The sequence below is a fragment of the Epinephelus lanceolatus genome, chromosome 23 (assembly GCF_041903045.1).
Source record: "Epinephelus lanceolatus isolate andai-2023 chromosome 23, ASM4190304v1, whole genome shotgun sequence".
In the NCBI taxonomy this organism is placed as follows: Eukaryota; Metazoa; Chordata; class Actinopteri; order Perciformes; family Serranidae; genus Epinephelus; species Epinephelus lanceolatus.
The window spans coordinates 24851302-24866106 of NC_135756.1; the positions used below are offsets into that span (position 1 = coordinate 24851302).

The window sequence follows — 14805 nt, forward strand, 5'->3', positions numbered from 1 at the left end:
CCATGGATTACTTCCTCATATTTTCTTAAAACATGTCAAATATTTATTGCAGATGGTTCAAATTATAATGCACATTAAAAATACTTTTTGTTTTACTCTACTGGCATTTTTTGGTACATGTGCTCGAAATTACCACATCCCTAGAGCAAAGTAATTAACACCCTACAAGAACTACAAGCCAAAATATTCCTTAATAGCTTCATAGGCTATACAGCTATATAACTACAAGAACTATACCCATTCATTATTACTATTATCATTGTGATTATTTTACTATTTTCATAATTTCCTGTGTATCCCTGAAGTCATTTCCTCTCTGCTAGTTTGTAGTTTCTTGACTCGCACACAAAAAACTACAATTCCATTGAGACCATTTTCAGGAAGAGACACAGCCATGTGTTTTTTGGAGGGAACTCAAACAAGCAAAATAGGGTGAGCATACACTATCACTCATTTTCCCTAATGTTTCACATATTGATCTGTATGTCACACTCTTGAAGTTTTACCCTGTCAGGCAGAATTATGAAGACAGTTGGTATGGAAAAAAAATGTAAAAATTTATTTGATATATAATCAAAAAAATGTTGTGTTAATATGTATGTGCTAGCTTATCTCAAAATACCTGATAGATCTGTAGACCAATACAAACCAGTCCCCCCATAAAGATTAGTATTTAAGTGCCTGAGACTGGCCAGTATGTTTTCCCTTAAACATTACACTGCTCTTATATAATGCAAACCCTGACCCAACCCTACAAAACATTGTTTTTCCAAAAGTTGTGGGGCCCAAATGCTGTGGCACAAGTACTGTACTTAAGAACAATTTTAGGCTATTTAGGTATTTTCAGGTAAATAACATAACTCCACTACATTTTTTCCAACACTCGTGTTACTTTTGAAATTAAAAGTTCACATAAAAAACATGATCAATACTTAAAATATGATCTTTTTCTGTAGATTAACTACAAAAAAATTATTCAAAGCAGTTATGAAATTGTTTCGCCTTGACCAATTACAACATGAATGTACTGCTTGCATTTTAATGCATCAATCTTTTTGGATTTTAACACTTTTATCAACATGCCACAGATTTAATTACTATTATATTTTATCTATTGACAATGTTTAGCTGCAAAATTGGCACTATTTTTTTGTAGGAAAGCAAAATCAGTTGAATCCAAATAATTTTTCAGCATTGATACATTAAATGTGCTTTTGCAGTGAAATTAAATTTCCAAGGCAGCAAAGAGACCTTTAAGTATTTTAGCTGAAGTGTATCAGTATTTTCCCTGCAGCATGCAGAGGACAGCCCTGCATCATTGTGTGTCCTGTTCCTCGTACTTGTTCCGTTTCCGTGTCTGAATGTGGGCTCTCTGTCTCGACATGTCGCAGCAGCCTTTCCCGGTGGTCCTGCACTGATCTTACCTCAACTGATAAACTTTATCTGTCCAAGCCATCGTGCATGCTTGCAGGTATTTTCTCTCCTGTTTTGCACAAATCTGCAGCCATACACACAGAGGACAACATTAGCAGAGCTCAAATATAGAAATCTAATCTCTTTTCTTGCTACATTTCAACAAACCAATCTCTGTTTCACTGCTTAGCTACTTTACTTTTCTTTTGCCTTCTCATTTTTATGCTCCATATCTTTAATCAGAATCCTTGTTTGTTTGCTCATCCCCACAAGGTGAATAGTGAAGTTATTGTCTGCAAGTGTGTGTGTACTCTGAGGTATGGTGGCTGTGTGTCTCTGCCTGTATGTGTGGAAAGATGTTTTGTTACTTTGCGCTTCAGTGACTGGCCAGAAGTTTGGGAGGTAAATGGATTTGATAGAAGAGAGTAGTCCATGCGGTACGAGGGAGATGTGTTGGTCTCCTGGTTTAAGACAACAGGTAGTACATGTTGTAACATATTCACAGAATTTGATAATGTAGGGCAGGGATACTCAACTTGCTTTGCCCCAGGGACTGCAACAACCCTGTCACCAGAAGAAAATGTTGGCATTGTATGTTTTTTGTGAACCATGAATATGTTAAAATTTTTTAAAAGAATCATATCCACATTTTATAAAGTGGTGTAGTATATGAGCTGACTGTCATCTGGAGGTGGAGGGGATAGTGGATGGTTTGTCACCTATGCCAGGCGCAGACCACTTTTTAAGGCCAACAAACAAAACCAGTTGTGAAAGAAAAAGGTAGCAGGAGCGCTACTGGTGTCCCTCAGATGGCGCACATAGAGGAAAACATATTCCCAAAAAATGCATAAATAATCAGGTCCAGGCACTCAAAAGCACTAGAAACATTAAACATACACCAAGGCCCAAGCCAATACATGTTGGTGATGTATTTTTCAAACCATCTTAAGTGCCTGCACCTGCATCATTGATGCCTTTTTTGGTAATGCCTTTTGACCTCTTTTTCCTGGAACAAACCCAGTTGTCTTGTAACGAGTCGTTGCTGTGTTTCCAGCGGCTTTTCGGGTTCCAAATGTAGATGTTTTGTCGGCATGCCATGAAAAATGCTTGTTTTTTCAGAAATGGCTGCTTTTTCTGCTGGGACTGTGCCCCTCACCACAACCAAATGTTTTTGTGCCTAAAGTTTCAACATATCCACAACATAATACCTTGCAAATGTAATGTATCCATGGTTTGTTGAAACGTACAATGCCAATTTAACATGCCAATGTAACATATTTGTGGTTTTCCTAAGTGCTATATCGTAGGCAACTGGACTTGCTTGCGTTTCTTGAAGACCTTTCGCCTCTCATCCAAGAAGCTTCTTCAGTTCTAAATGACTGGTACAAAGTTGCAGGCTATAAACCCTGCAAAACATCTTCAAGAAGCGCAAGCAAGTCCAGTTGCCTACGATATTAGCACTTACGATTACCATGACCTGGATGACTGAGAATCTTCACCAACTATCTGTGGTTTGCAGACATGTACAATGCCAACATAATGTGCACATGTAAGATATGCATGGTTTGCAGAAACGTACAAAGCCAACATAGCATACACGTTACACATCCGTGGTTTGTAGAAACGTAAAATGCCAACATAACTTGCAAGTGTAACCAATTACCCCTCACTGCAATGTGCAGTGCAGGGCAGTGCTCAAGTAATGCATCTGTGGTTTGCAGAAACATACAATGCCAACATAATGTGCAAATGTAATGTACCCATAGTTTGCAGAAACGTACAATGCCAATTTAAGGTGCCAGCGTAACATATCCTCAGTTTGCAGAAATGTACAATGCCAACATAACATGACAATGTAATGTACTCTTAGTTTGCAGAAATGTACAACATAATGTGCAAATGTAAGGTATCCTCGGTTTGGAGAAACATACGTAAACATTACGTACACATGTAACATATCCATTGTTTGTAGAAACATACAATGCCAATATAACATGCAAATGTGACCAATTACCCCTCACTGCAATGTGCAGTAACATATGTGTGGTTTGCAGAAACGTACAATACCAAGTGAGTTGTTTGGAAAATAACAGGAAGCAAAGGTCTATGATTGACCCTTAAATGCAGTCAACAATTTCCTTACTGACTTAAATCACTGATAACACAAGTTATATGTTAGAATTAGAGCACATTTTAACATGCATCTGATACTCCCCTTCTGGTGCAGGTAGTGTGAAATGGTGCAGTCCATCAGACACGGGTCAGGTACGTGATGCGCAGAACTCACAAGTGGCAGTTGAGTGAGGATGAGGGGCCCGCTTTTTAAAATGTTTTCCCATTGTTTTAATTTCCTAACGGCTGGGCTGTCTGGGGGATCCTCCCTTGGCACTTTTTCTAATAATCAGGCACTATTTTGATGCTTACTATGCACTCTGATACTTAAAAGTACTAAAAAATCCCATATGTGCATTAGAAAATGGTAGCCTATTTCTACACTGTGGTACTGCTACGTCTACCTAACTGGAAGATGTGAGTACTTCAAATTTGGCCCCTTTAACAGTAAGTTGAATGTAGGAAGGAATACATTGAAATGATCCAGTGATTCCCGACAGTTATAAATTCTTCCTCTGTATTCAATCACATTCGTGCATTATCAACAACCTTTCCTGTAAAATAGAACGATGCCTGAAAGGAATCTGAGCTGGGGCCTGATTAGAATCAGCTTGTGTGCATCAGGGGAGAAAACATCCATTATGGCGGTGGCTTTCATTTAAGTAGCTTCATGTTCTCTATCTTCAGAGTGCCACTGAACCATCAAGCCCAGGGTACCAGCACTTGACTAATTATTGGGTCTAATTCACAAACTGCTCACCTTTTGTTATGGGTAAGTCACGCCGCTGTGGCTGTCAATGTCATTCTTCCATACCAGAACGGTTCAGCTGAGCTGCACTCTGCTGGTCTCTCCAATCCCCTTTTACTTGTATACAATATCATGTTTACTTTTTTATCCACGATTTGTGGTTTTGGTATTACTGAGAATAAGAAATTGTGAGCTGTTTCCGTGCAGGTCAGCGGAGGTGGGAAGTGTAAACACAAAGTATGGTGGAGAGGAGGAGGTGTTGGTGGAGGTTCCTCTTGCAGGGCTAAGGGCTTCCTGATAAGTGCATTCCTAATGATATTAGGGGAGAAAAACTTCCTGAGGACCCAGAGATATACGTATGGTACTGTAAGTAGGTGGTCTTTGAAGAGCACTCAGGCAACTCCTCTGAACAGACACTTGTGGTTTGAGGTGTCAGTTACTGTGCTTTGGGGACCAGTGAAGCTTTATGGCTGTAATGGTGACTTCACTGGCCAGAACTAAAACACGACACAAAACAATCAGTTTCAGACAGAATGAGCCTTGTTCATTGAAAATATTTTGACTTGTCACAGCAAGAAAATCATAACATAATGAAATGGCTGCATTATATTAAGGTGTAGGAACTGAGTTACTAATTAATGTTATCACCCACACTTGTGCCTCTCCTGCTATGACCATGCGTCCCTTTAACTTGCATTATACAACATTTCTGATGGCTGCACGACCTCTATACTTTTTGAGTCTTTCTTTATAGCTCTGGATTTATTATTCAGTCAGTTTCAAATGGTTCTTATTAAGTTCACAATAATTTTATATAGAAATATCAAAGTGATGGATGGAACTATTCTTAATTAATCTTTAAGACTATGTAAACTAGGCTGTGATAGTAATATATATATATCATATAACACACATTCAGGGGCATACATCCCCTTCAATATCCAAATATGCTCAGAACATCCACAGCTTTGCTATGACAGGCACCCATGCACTGCCATCATCAGCGAATGCAATCATAATCGTAAATATACGTAACAAATTGTCATTATTATCATTATTACCACAGGTATTAGTTTCACAGTGTACTGCAGTCCTGTGTGTGGTTTGTCCAAGTGGTGTTGCCGTATCCCAGAGGCTGTGGCTAGACTGCTGTGGTCAAACACTGTACTCTCTATTTCATTACCTTCAAATGTATTAAAAAGTGGAAAAACTGGAATGTAATATGGATGTTATGTAAGCTACATCACTGTGGGTGGGTTGTGATTGTTTTGTAAAATGTTAGTATGGCATAAAAAAGTCATCTAAAAAATCATATAGTATGACATAAAACATAGTAGGCTATGTGCATTAATACTTTGAAAATACCCACCACCCCCCGCCAGTGTTAAACAGGCCTATGTGCATTCAACTTGTTAACTGTCCCACAAAATAGTCATAATTCAATAGACACTGTTGTTTTTTTGTTTGTTTGATTTTTTTTTTTTTTTTTCCAAATCTTACATTTTCAATTTTCTAAAATTGTATTTACCTCATTCGGTTTATTATATATGGTAAAGAATTTGATCACCTAATTTTTTATTCTCAGCAATTTATTTTTATTTTTATTTTATTTATTTATTTGTATTTTTAAAATACAAACAATTATTTTATAGTAATAAAACCTACCGGTTTTACCACTATATATAGCTATTTATTTTTCTTTCTCCCTTTTTTTTTTTTTTTTTTTTTTTGACCAAATACCACACTATCAGTATTGCCACGATAGAGTAGGGTTGACTATTGGTGCTTCAACAAAATATTTACATAATGTACTTGAATCTAATATAATCTAATTTATATACACAATGAGTTTTTATTTAAATAATCACTATCAATGTGGATATAATGAGTAAAGGCAAATAATACAGCTAGAACAGTCTGGTAATTTCACATGACTTTACTGTGTTGCAGCCTTTAAAACCAGGAAAAGACGCTTATACGATATTACCATATCCAAAATCTAAGATGGTATCCATTTCATATCACCATATAGATATATTATCCATTGTGAATTTGCGTCTTATCTACACCTGAAAACAACTGCTGATGGGTGTTTATCCTATAGCTCCCTGTAAACAAGCGGTGTTTATGCTAGATGTACAGACTGATGAATTAAACCAGACAGTGGAAATAGTGTCCATCACGCATCTTTTACTTCCTTTACAATTTGATAAATGTACAGCAGATCACAAAGAGAGAGTGAGATCTAGTAGACTGTTTCCCCACTGTCGCTGAGGCCAGTTTTGGATTCTCCATCACTGTCTCTCCTCTGCGGCAGCGGCGCACGGTTACGCGCGTCTCCAAGCGACATCTCCATCCCGGACACGTTTAAGTCCAGCATGCTCTGCAGATGTTTGATATAGTTTATAGCCGCCCGCAGGGTCTCCACCTTGCTGAGCCGTTTGTCCTCAAACTCGTGCGGCAGATGCTCCCTGAGCCGCGCGTAACCCTCGTTTACGCAGCGCACTCGATGCCGCTCCCTTTCGTTCCTTTTCCGGATGAACGCAGGCTCAAAGGAATAATCACACACACCGAGGGGGACGTGGAAGGGGAAGTAGGATAACTGTCTGTAGGGTAACCTCTGACCGTGCACGGGGTCGAGGTATGCAGCGTCCAGGTGGAAGGACAGCCCGAGTCTGAGCGCATCCTTGTAGTGCGCGCCGCTGTTCTCCATGGAGAAGCCGTGGAGAGCCAGTGGAGGGACATATGGAATATGGTCCGTGAAGTCTTTATTATGATAAGACATCTCTCTAAGAGTAAAAAATGTAATCTTAAATTAAAAACATGGAAAATATGCAATTAATTACGCACAATATGACCTGTAATCGATCTAACTCACCCTGTCAGAGTCTCCTCACAGTCATCTTGTGTTCTCAGCCAGAGTTTCCTCAGAAGTCTCGCCACTTTGTGATTTAATATCTAAACTGAACACTGAAAACATGTTTGTTGGGGGTTTTGAGTCTGGAGGCATGGTGGTGGGTGTGATCCAGGGCGGAGATGCAGCTCTTCTTATCAAGATGAAACTGTTTACATAACGTTTTCATACTTCCGCTGACACTGTGAAGCAACCCTAACCCTCTCATCACGAGGCTCACTTTAAGGACTAATAATTACTGGTTGTATTGATTTTAAACCTTTATAAAATGTATATATCAACAATGAAAAGTTTTCTCCTGGAGGAGTCATTTGATTAATGCAGAGAATTAGAATAACATCATATATTTCATGACCACACACCCCTCCTCACTGTTAATCAGCATCTATTTTTCACTAAAACTATCGGGATTTTCTGTACATGGCAGCTCCTCTGGACACTGGGTGAATTCCTGCATTCAATATAACATGTTTTTTATTTAAATTACCTTAAATGCCAAAATATCTTTTTTCCTGTCTACAGAAATGACTAGGTTTTTCTCCTCGACATCCTTAAATCTTAAACCAATTCTCTTTGTTTGCATTTTTGTGTTTCCCCCGTCTGTGCCTATATTTTTTTTTACTGTTGTGTGTTTTCTACATATGTTGGATTTTATTTTGTTAATCACACATAAAGGTTTTACTGCAGCAATTCTGGCTTACTGCTGTTTTCTGCTGCAGGCTACACTCTAAAATGTAAGATGACTAATTCATTTTTACATAATATGTTGCAAAAAATGCACACATTCAACACTCAACCACAATATACAGAGTGGTTTATGGTAAAACGACTCTAAATGATTAAAAACAAACAAACAATGGATTTCCTGTTGTTTATTGTATGCAGGTGGTTTTGCAGGTAGTATTTTGATTGCGTTCATGTACATAGAGAAAGTTTTTTTTATAATTTGAAATGTAGAGTTGGTATTTAATGAACAAAATGTGGTTTTAAGCAGAAAATTGACCAATTGACTAATTGTAAGAGGCAGGTAGAAAGGTAAAAAAGTATCTTACGGAAAGTTTAGGTTAACACTTGTTAGCAATTGTAAAACTATTGATTTTATATAGCAAATATCACAAATTTGCCTCAAGAGGCTTCACAATCTGAACAGCATATGACACCCTCTGTCCTTAGACCCTACATATGGATGAGGAGAATCTCCACAGAGGTGGGATCCCTTTCCCAGGACGGACAGGTAGGCAATAAATGTCAATGTGAACAGACCAACAAGTAAAGTCACAGTATGAACATTAAGAATGACAAAGTAATAGACATGTTGTAAATGATTATGAATGTGTATTTTGGACAGTGATTACAACAATATAAAAATATATAACTATACATATTTACATTTATATATACATATATATATGAACAGTATAATAAATAGATAAATGAATGAATGAATAAATAAATAAATAAATAAATAGATAGATAAATAAATGAATAGGCCTAAATAGATAAATATATAAATAAATAAATAAATAGATAGCTGAATAATAAATAAATAAATAAATAAATAATATTTCAGATGTCCTCTATTTCTTGGCCTTCTTTAAGATCTTGTCCATTGATGATCTTTCGTTTACTAGAACGATCTTTGTCCACAGTTTGATGAAGTCCTTGTGGTCGGCCAATTTTAAGAGGACTATCTGTCCATGGTGCCTGTGGAGGAAGACATTTCTCATTTGTAGTCAGGAAAATTAAATTATGACTGTGGAAACACTGGACGAAGAAACAGGAGCTGCAAGACCACAAGATTGTGCAAAATGTTACACTAAATCTAAAGAACTTGATAACTCACCTCACTTCTGGTGCGCCATCGACACACATCTTGGAGACAGCAAGAAGGAAGCGCTCTGTGAGTGTCCTTCCTGCTGTCAAGATGCCAGCTGCTCCCAGGCTGTCAGCCAGCTGGTGCAGATGTTGAGCCATGCTGCCTCTGACTGCAGCACATCGGTGGCTGAGGAGGGACAAAGACAGGGGAATATGAGACACTATGTTTCATTATCCTATTTAACTTTGTTTTAAGGTTTTTGCTGATAAAATAAACCTCTTCTCTCCTCTCACCTCAGGCCTGCGTTCAAAAGAACGCTCACAATGCGACCACGGCTGCAGCTGTCTACCAGGGCGTCGAGAGCAAGATTAGCCTGCTGGTGAATGAAGGCACTCGTTGTCTGTGCCAGTTTCAGCAGCAAGGCTCGGCCTGTTCCCTCTGCCTCTGGGTCCATGGCCTTTTGGAGGTGAATGAACAGCTCTGCCAAGGTGTCCATTGCTTCACAAGCAACGGCTGAGCGTAAGTTGTTCACCTGTATAGTGAGAAGAAACATCATCAGTCAGAGCTGTAGTGTGCACACTCATAGACACATGTTGGCAAATGAAAATGCATGAATATAGATAGAAAGAGGAGAGTGTGTACAATACCTCCTCGATGAGAACCAGACACACTTCATGCAGTTTTGTCCTCAGTGTGTCTGGGTGGTGCTGTGCAAGAGCCTGAATGATTTTCAAGCCGTTGATTTTCTTCTCCCTGTATGTTAAAATGTAAAGTATAATTAACCTCATAAAAGTTAGTTACCAACATGTACTGGCCCCATATTGATGTGACACTGACAGGCTTCATGTCAAGCTAGTTGCAACATGACTGACTTAAGATTAAACATTTGTTGAGCTGGTACAACAGACTGCTCTGTGTTATCAGTGTCTTACCAGTCATCTAGGGAGAGCAGCTTGAAACAGGCAGACAGGCTCTGCACAGGGTCGGTCAACGGCTGTAGCTCCGTCTTCTTGACCTTTTTATCCATTGCAGCATTAGGGCTGCAGTCAGTGGTTGTGTCCTTGTCTGGTAAAAAGCAAAACAGTCTTTACTCACATGTCCTGTCATTCATAGCACTGTACTCACAGTAGCTATTATAATTCTTTACAGAAAACTATAAGAAACCCATGAGTACAGTTCACAGCTTCGACTACAATTATCAGGATATCAGAACTTACCTGCCACGCTGACGGCTTTTGCGGAACACAGGGCCACCCCGGGTCGAGTCCCTCGTTTCTGGGCCTGGGGAACTCTTGGAGGGGTGGGAGCCAAAGGCGTCTCCACAGGGGTTGCTGTTGGAGTAGGTGCAGGCCGTGTCATGGGAGGTGGTGCAGGGACCCTTTTGGGTGCCGCTGCAGGGGTCGTCTTTGGAGCTGCTGGAGGTCGAGGTGAAGGGATGGAGGCGAGCTGGAGGCATTTCAGTCTCTCCACAAAAGCCTCGACTTTCCCTTTAGCCGATTGTAGCCTACATCCATCAACTACCTCTTTCTCTGTTAGGGCAAAAAAAGGATCACATAAATTTCGACTGTTGTCATACCCAGTGAGTAACTTAGATGTAAGTGTTGTACTTGTAATAAAGTGTTTTAATATTTGAGATGATGTCCAATGATTTAGCAAAAAATTCCCATGCTGTTTGAATCTAACAGGAACACAAACAACCAGAAGAAACAGCAGGTGTTCCCACAAAAGCTAACCTGTCCCTAAAAGAGTTTGTCTTGAGGAACTGACCTGCTCCACTGTGTTTGGCTGAAAGCACAGGCAGACGAGACATTCTTCTCCTGAACAGTGGGACTGCTCGACGAGGAGGAGGAGGAGGAGGAGGAGTTGTTGGTTCCTCAATCAGAGCAATGGCCCTTAGCTCACTGGGTATTTGACAATCAACGGAGCTGAGGGAGGAGGTTGAGCTCTGGTCTCGGTCTGCCATTTGAGCCTCCTTGCATATGAGGGCAGCCATCTGGCTGCCAAGAAGCACCTTCTCCCAGAAGGAGTCGTCCTCCTCATCAAGACTTCCAGGGCTCTGGTGTCTGTCGATGACCTCAGTGTTGAAACGAGGAACATCTGAAAGAGGGGCGATCCTCCTTCTTCGTTGGGGGGATCTGATGCTTCTTTTTGGGAAAGGTGGTGGTCGAGGTGAAGGCAGGGTGATGTCCTGAACGGGGAGTCCCAGTCTCCCCAGAGCAGCGTCATTTCGGACTTTCGTCGCAGTGCACAGGTTTTCTGCCTGGCGAACTAACGTAGCCCTCCCTGCCCTCTGGGAGTCCAGGATGCTGGACTCACTGGTCGAGCCATCAGGATTTTGACGTCCACTGTGGCTCCCAGTTTGCTGTGGAAATAAAGCACAACACTATTGAGTAACTTGGTAATCATTACAGTTGAGATGATCCACTTTGACTCAGTTATGAACAGAAGGAAGATCAGAGATGATGGTCTTTCCTCAATTGTTTCAGCACATTTCCTGAAACTGTAGCTCAACTTCTCAAAACTCTAAACACAAAACTATTCTTTTGAAAACTCAATAAATGTCTTGCAGAATGAAACACTGCACTTAAAACCACATTCCCGCTTCTCAAGACCAATTCTTTCCACCAAAACAAAGCAAAACTTGCAGAATAGTTGATACTGCAACACTGTCAGAGCTCTGAGAATACACAGATGTTACCTATTTTGACAAAACTCACAATAACTGAACTGATACTATAGCTAGGTAACATGAGAAACAGCACGGTAAAAATATGATTTAGAATTTCGATTGTAGTGAAAACAATTAGAGTTTAGCAGTCTGGAGTCTTTTTGATGAAACATCAGCTTCAAGTTTTCAGAGCTGGGAGAATATTTGTGTTTTTGTGTGCAAAAGAGCTGATTACTTACACCACCATCCTCGTTGTTCTTGTGGATCCACTTCCAAAATGGGAGGCAGATCTTCGACAAGTTACAATTCTCCATTAGTTTTTCAAAAACCAACTCAAAAGTTGTTCGAAAGACGAAACAACTGTGTGTGTACTCTTCTCTCAGTGAGATCAGTGTGAGACTGACAAGTGCAGGGGGTATTTGTAGAGATCCAGGCAATCAAAGAGATTCTGTGTTCCATTCTAAACTGTCCTGTTCCATTCTGTTCTGTGCATGTGTGTAATTTACAATTAGCAACATAAATATTAGATTTGCATTGTACATACTATATTTCATCTCAAAACATGGTTCAAGTTGAAGGACAGGAACAACCCTGACCCAGCTCACCTGCACACCTCACCCTCACTTCTGCATATTTTCAGCTCTTTTACATCAATTCCCACTTTCTCTTCAACTGATCCATCTGTACATCCCTCAGTATGTCATCTCCAATCATATTTTGATGACTGTTTACTATAACCAGATCTAAATAGCTTGAATCAGACATTTACTGCCAAAAATTATTTTAATGGGAGAAAGAGAGAAAGGGTGTTCTGATACCTAATGTGAACTCTCTCTCTCTCTCTCTGTATTGGGGCCTCAAAGGGTAACTTTGGTATTTTTCAGCCTGGACATTATTTTCCCATGTTTTTGTGTCTAAGTAACTAATGGAGACAGAACTAAGCACTCGAGGCATTTGTGCACAGTCAATGTACATCCAAGTAAAGCTTGTTTTGGTGACTGACAGGCTCAGATTGTTACTATAAGTGTCTGACAACATGATAGAAAGGCTCCCGACAGAGACAGAGCTTTGCATTAATGAGTAACATCCTTTTTGTTTAATCAGAAACAGCCCCGAACTCACCAAACACACCACGGGTAGTCCATTACTATGCAATGACACATCACTTATTGTACAACAGCAGCTCCAAAAAAAAGTTGGGATGCTGTGTAAAACATAAATAAAAACAGAATGTAAGAATTTTCAAAAACTGATGTTCACTGCTCAAAAAAACACCTGTTAAAGCATTTCACAGGTTAACTGGTTAACTGGTGGTGCAAGGTTCACTACTTTGTGAAAAACTGTGTGGGCAAATAGTCCAACAAAATGTTTCTCAATGCACAATTACAGAATGCCCCTGTCCCAACTTTTATGGAACGTGTCCCAGGGATCAAATTCAGTGTGTTTATTTACAATAAACAATAAATTTTATCACTTTGAACATTAAATATCTCCTTTTTGGACTGTATTCAATTGAACATGGGTCAAAAATGATTTGCAGTTCTGTTTTTATTTACATTTTACACAGCCTCCCCACTTTTCTGGACTCGAGGTTGCTGCTGTAAGTTTAACTTTGAGGCAGCCTTTGGGCCTTGTACTATTTCCCAATTCTGTCTCATGACAAATTTTCCTCGTTGCACTTTTAAAAACGTCACTATCTACACATTGAAATTTAATTTAATTTTGAAACTTTATAAAACTAACAAACAAACAAAAAAAACGATTATTTTGTTCAGATCCAGATCAGATTTGTCCTATCATGCTGCTGCATAAACAATAAGTGAACATTTTTATTATCATTTCGTCAGGATAACATTAAGACAGGAGGAGCCTGTGTAAGAATGACCTACCAACACAATGTGTGCATTTGCAATGTGTGTTAAGTGGCAATAAAATATATTTCAGAGGACATGTCTGTACTATTAACAACATTTATGAGATGGTCGCACATTCTGTTGTAAATTTCATACCTGACAGAATGAGCTATACTGTACCTTTCACTACAATAACAGAGGTAGCAGTAGTACTCGGTGGTGTTAACAAACACATAAGGGAATTAATTTTGTGGCTTTTCAACATACCTCTACTGGCATGGTCATAAAAGGTATTAAGGTGAAAGCCATGCCCTATTGCCTTTATAAACTAATTATTATTTTGCTGGAAAGGTGACCGCTGTTTACTGAAGGTCAAAGTTTGGGACCATTTTCCCAACATACATATGGATAAAGAGAATTACACACATACAGTATTTTACAGTCTTTTTATTACAGTGGCGCACACATAAAACCAATGTTTCCATGGAGCATTTCCCTGCGTCATCTACGACCCTCAATGTAACAGTTCACTACAACAAATACTCACAATGCAGGTATTTTCAGTTGTGTTAAAACAGGAACTGACATTTTAAAGTTTAGTCTGTCTTGTTGTTTGATTAAATACTTTTCACATCAAGAGACCCTTCCTTTCTGGCACCCTTTGAAGGGTTATAGCCATTGTTACACTGTTTGACTAAAACATGGCAGCTTGCTGTTAGGAGTATATGCTGATATGCAGGTTGTTTTTATTTTGCTACCTGAGGTGTCAGTGCAGACATTTTTTCACAACAGTACTTGAGAAGGAAGAAAACAGACTGAAATTCAAAACGTCCATGTATCCCTGTCTTTGAGCCAATGATGTACCAAATATCAGAGGCATATGCAAGTACACAAGTAGCACACACAGCTACTAAACCAGCCATCTTGCTTTGATTTGGAAACTTCAGGTGTATAGTGAAGCTTAGCTGCTGAATGCACCCTGACGAAAAGCCATCATGTTTCCATTCATCATCATCATCATTCAGCTTGATTTGACTGTATTGAGTGTAAATATTTTCACACACGTACATCAGAAATCGAATAAGAACTTCTCCCAATATATGAAAATGAGCAGTTTAGGTTTGCGTCTTGAGACTCGTAGATCTATTTATCTTTTAAACTAAACTGTTAACAGGAATGTAAGACACCGCAATGTTAGTTATTTAAATAGGTCTAGGTAGACAAAAATGGTAAATTAAAACTATGCATCAGTGCTTGTACTTCATGCCACCCCTGCATAAG

General features: G+C 39.3%; 2 protein-coding genes across 2 annotated transcripts; both read right to left on the minus strand.

Annotated features, from left to right (window-relative positions):
- Positions 1-6303: 6303 nt before the first annotated feature.
- On the minus strand, positions 6304-7285 carry LOC117248924 (achaete-scute homolog 4). The gene is made up of 2 exons (XM_033614151.2): positions 7152-7285; positions 6304-7062 (listed from the first exon to the last, which is right to left on the minus strand). The coding sequence occupies exon 2, from the start codon at positions 7056-7058 to the stop codon at positions 6519-6521; it is 540 nt and encodes a 179-aa protein (XP_033470042.1). The 5' UTR covers positions 7059-7062; positions 7152-7285; the 3' UTR covers positions 6304-6518.
- A 1479-nt stretch (positions 7286-8764) lies between these two features.
- LOC117249634 (uncharacterized) lies at positions 8765-13803 on the minus strand. The gene is made up of 9 exons (XM_078165495.1): positions 13792-13803; positions 10771-11386; positions 10393-10532; positions 10221-10320; positions 9936-10068; positions 9651-9756; positions 9297-9535; positions 9031-9189; positions 8765-8891 (listed from the first exon to the last, which is right to left on the minus strand). Exons 1-9 carry the CDS (start codon positions 13801-13803, stop codon positions 8765-8767), a joined length of 1632 nt encoding a protein of 543 aa, XP_078021621.1.
- Positions 13804-14805: the final 1002 nt, after the last annotated feature.

What these genes read in the sequence shown, in the direction of transcription:
- LOC117248924 (XM_033614151.2), bottom strand. Translation starts at nt 7,058, where the DNA reads ATGTCTTATCATAATAAAGACTTCACGGACCATATTCCATATGTCCCT.
- LOC117249634 (XM_078165495.1), bottom strand. An exon ending in GTCTGGTTCTCATCGAGGAG is followed by an intron (nt 9,536 to 9,650) that starts GTATTGTACACA and finishes CTCACTATACAG; the next exon opens with GTGAACAACTTACGCTCAGC. An exon ending in GATGGCGCACCAGAAGTGAG is followed by an intron (nt 8,892 to 9,030) that starts GTGAGTTATCAA and finishes CTTCCTCCACAG; the next exon opens with GCACCATGGACAGATAGTCC.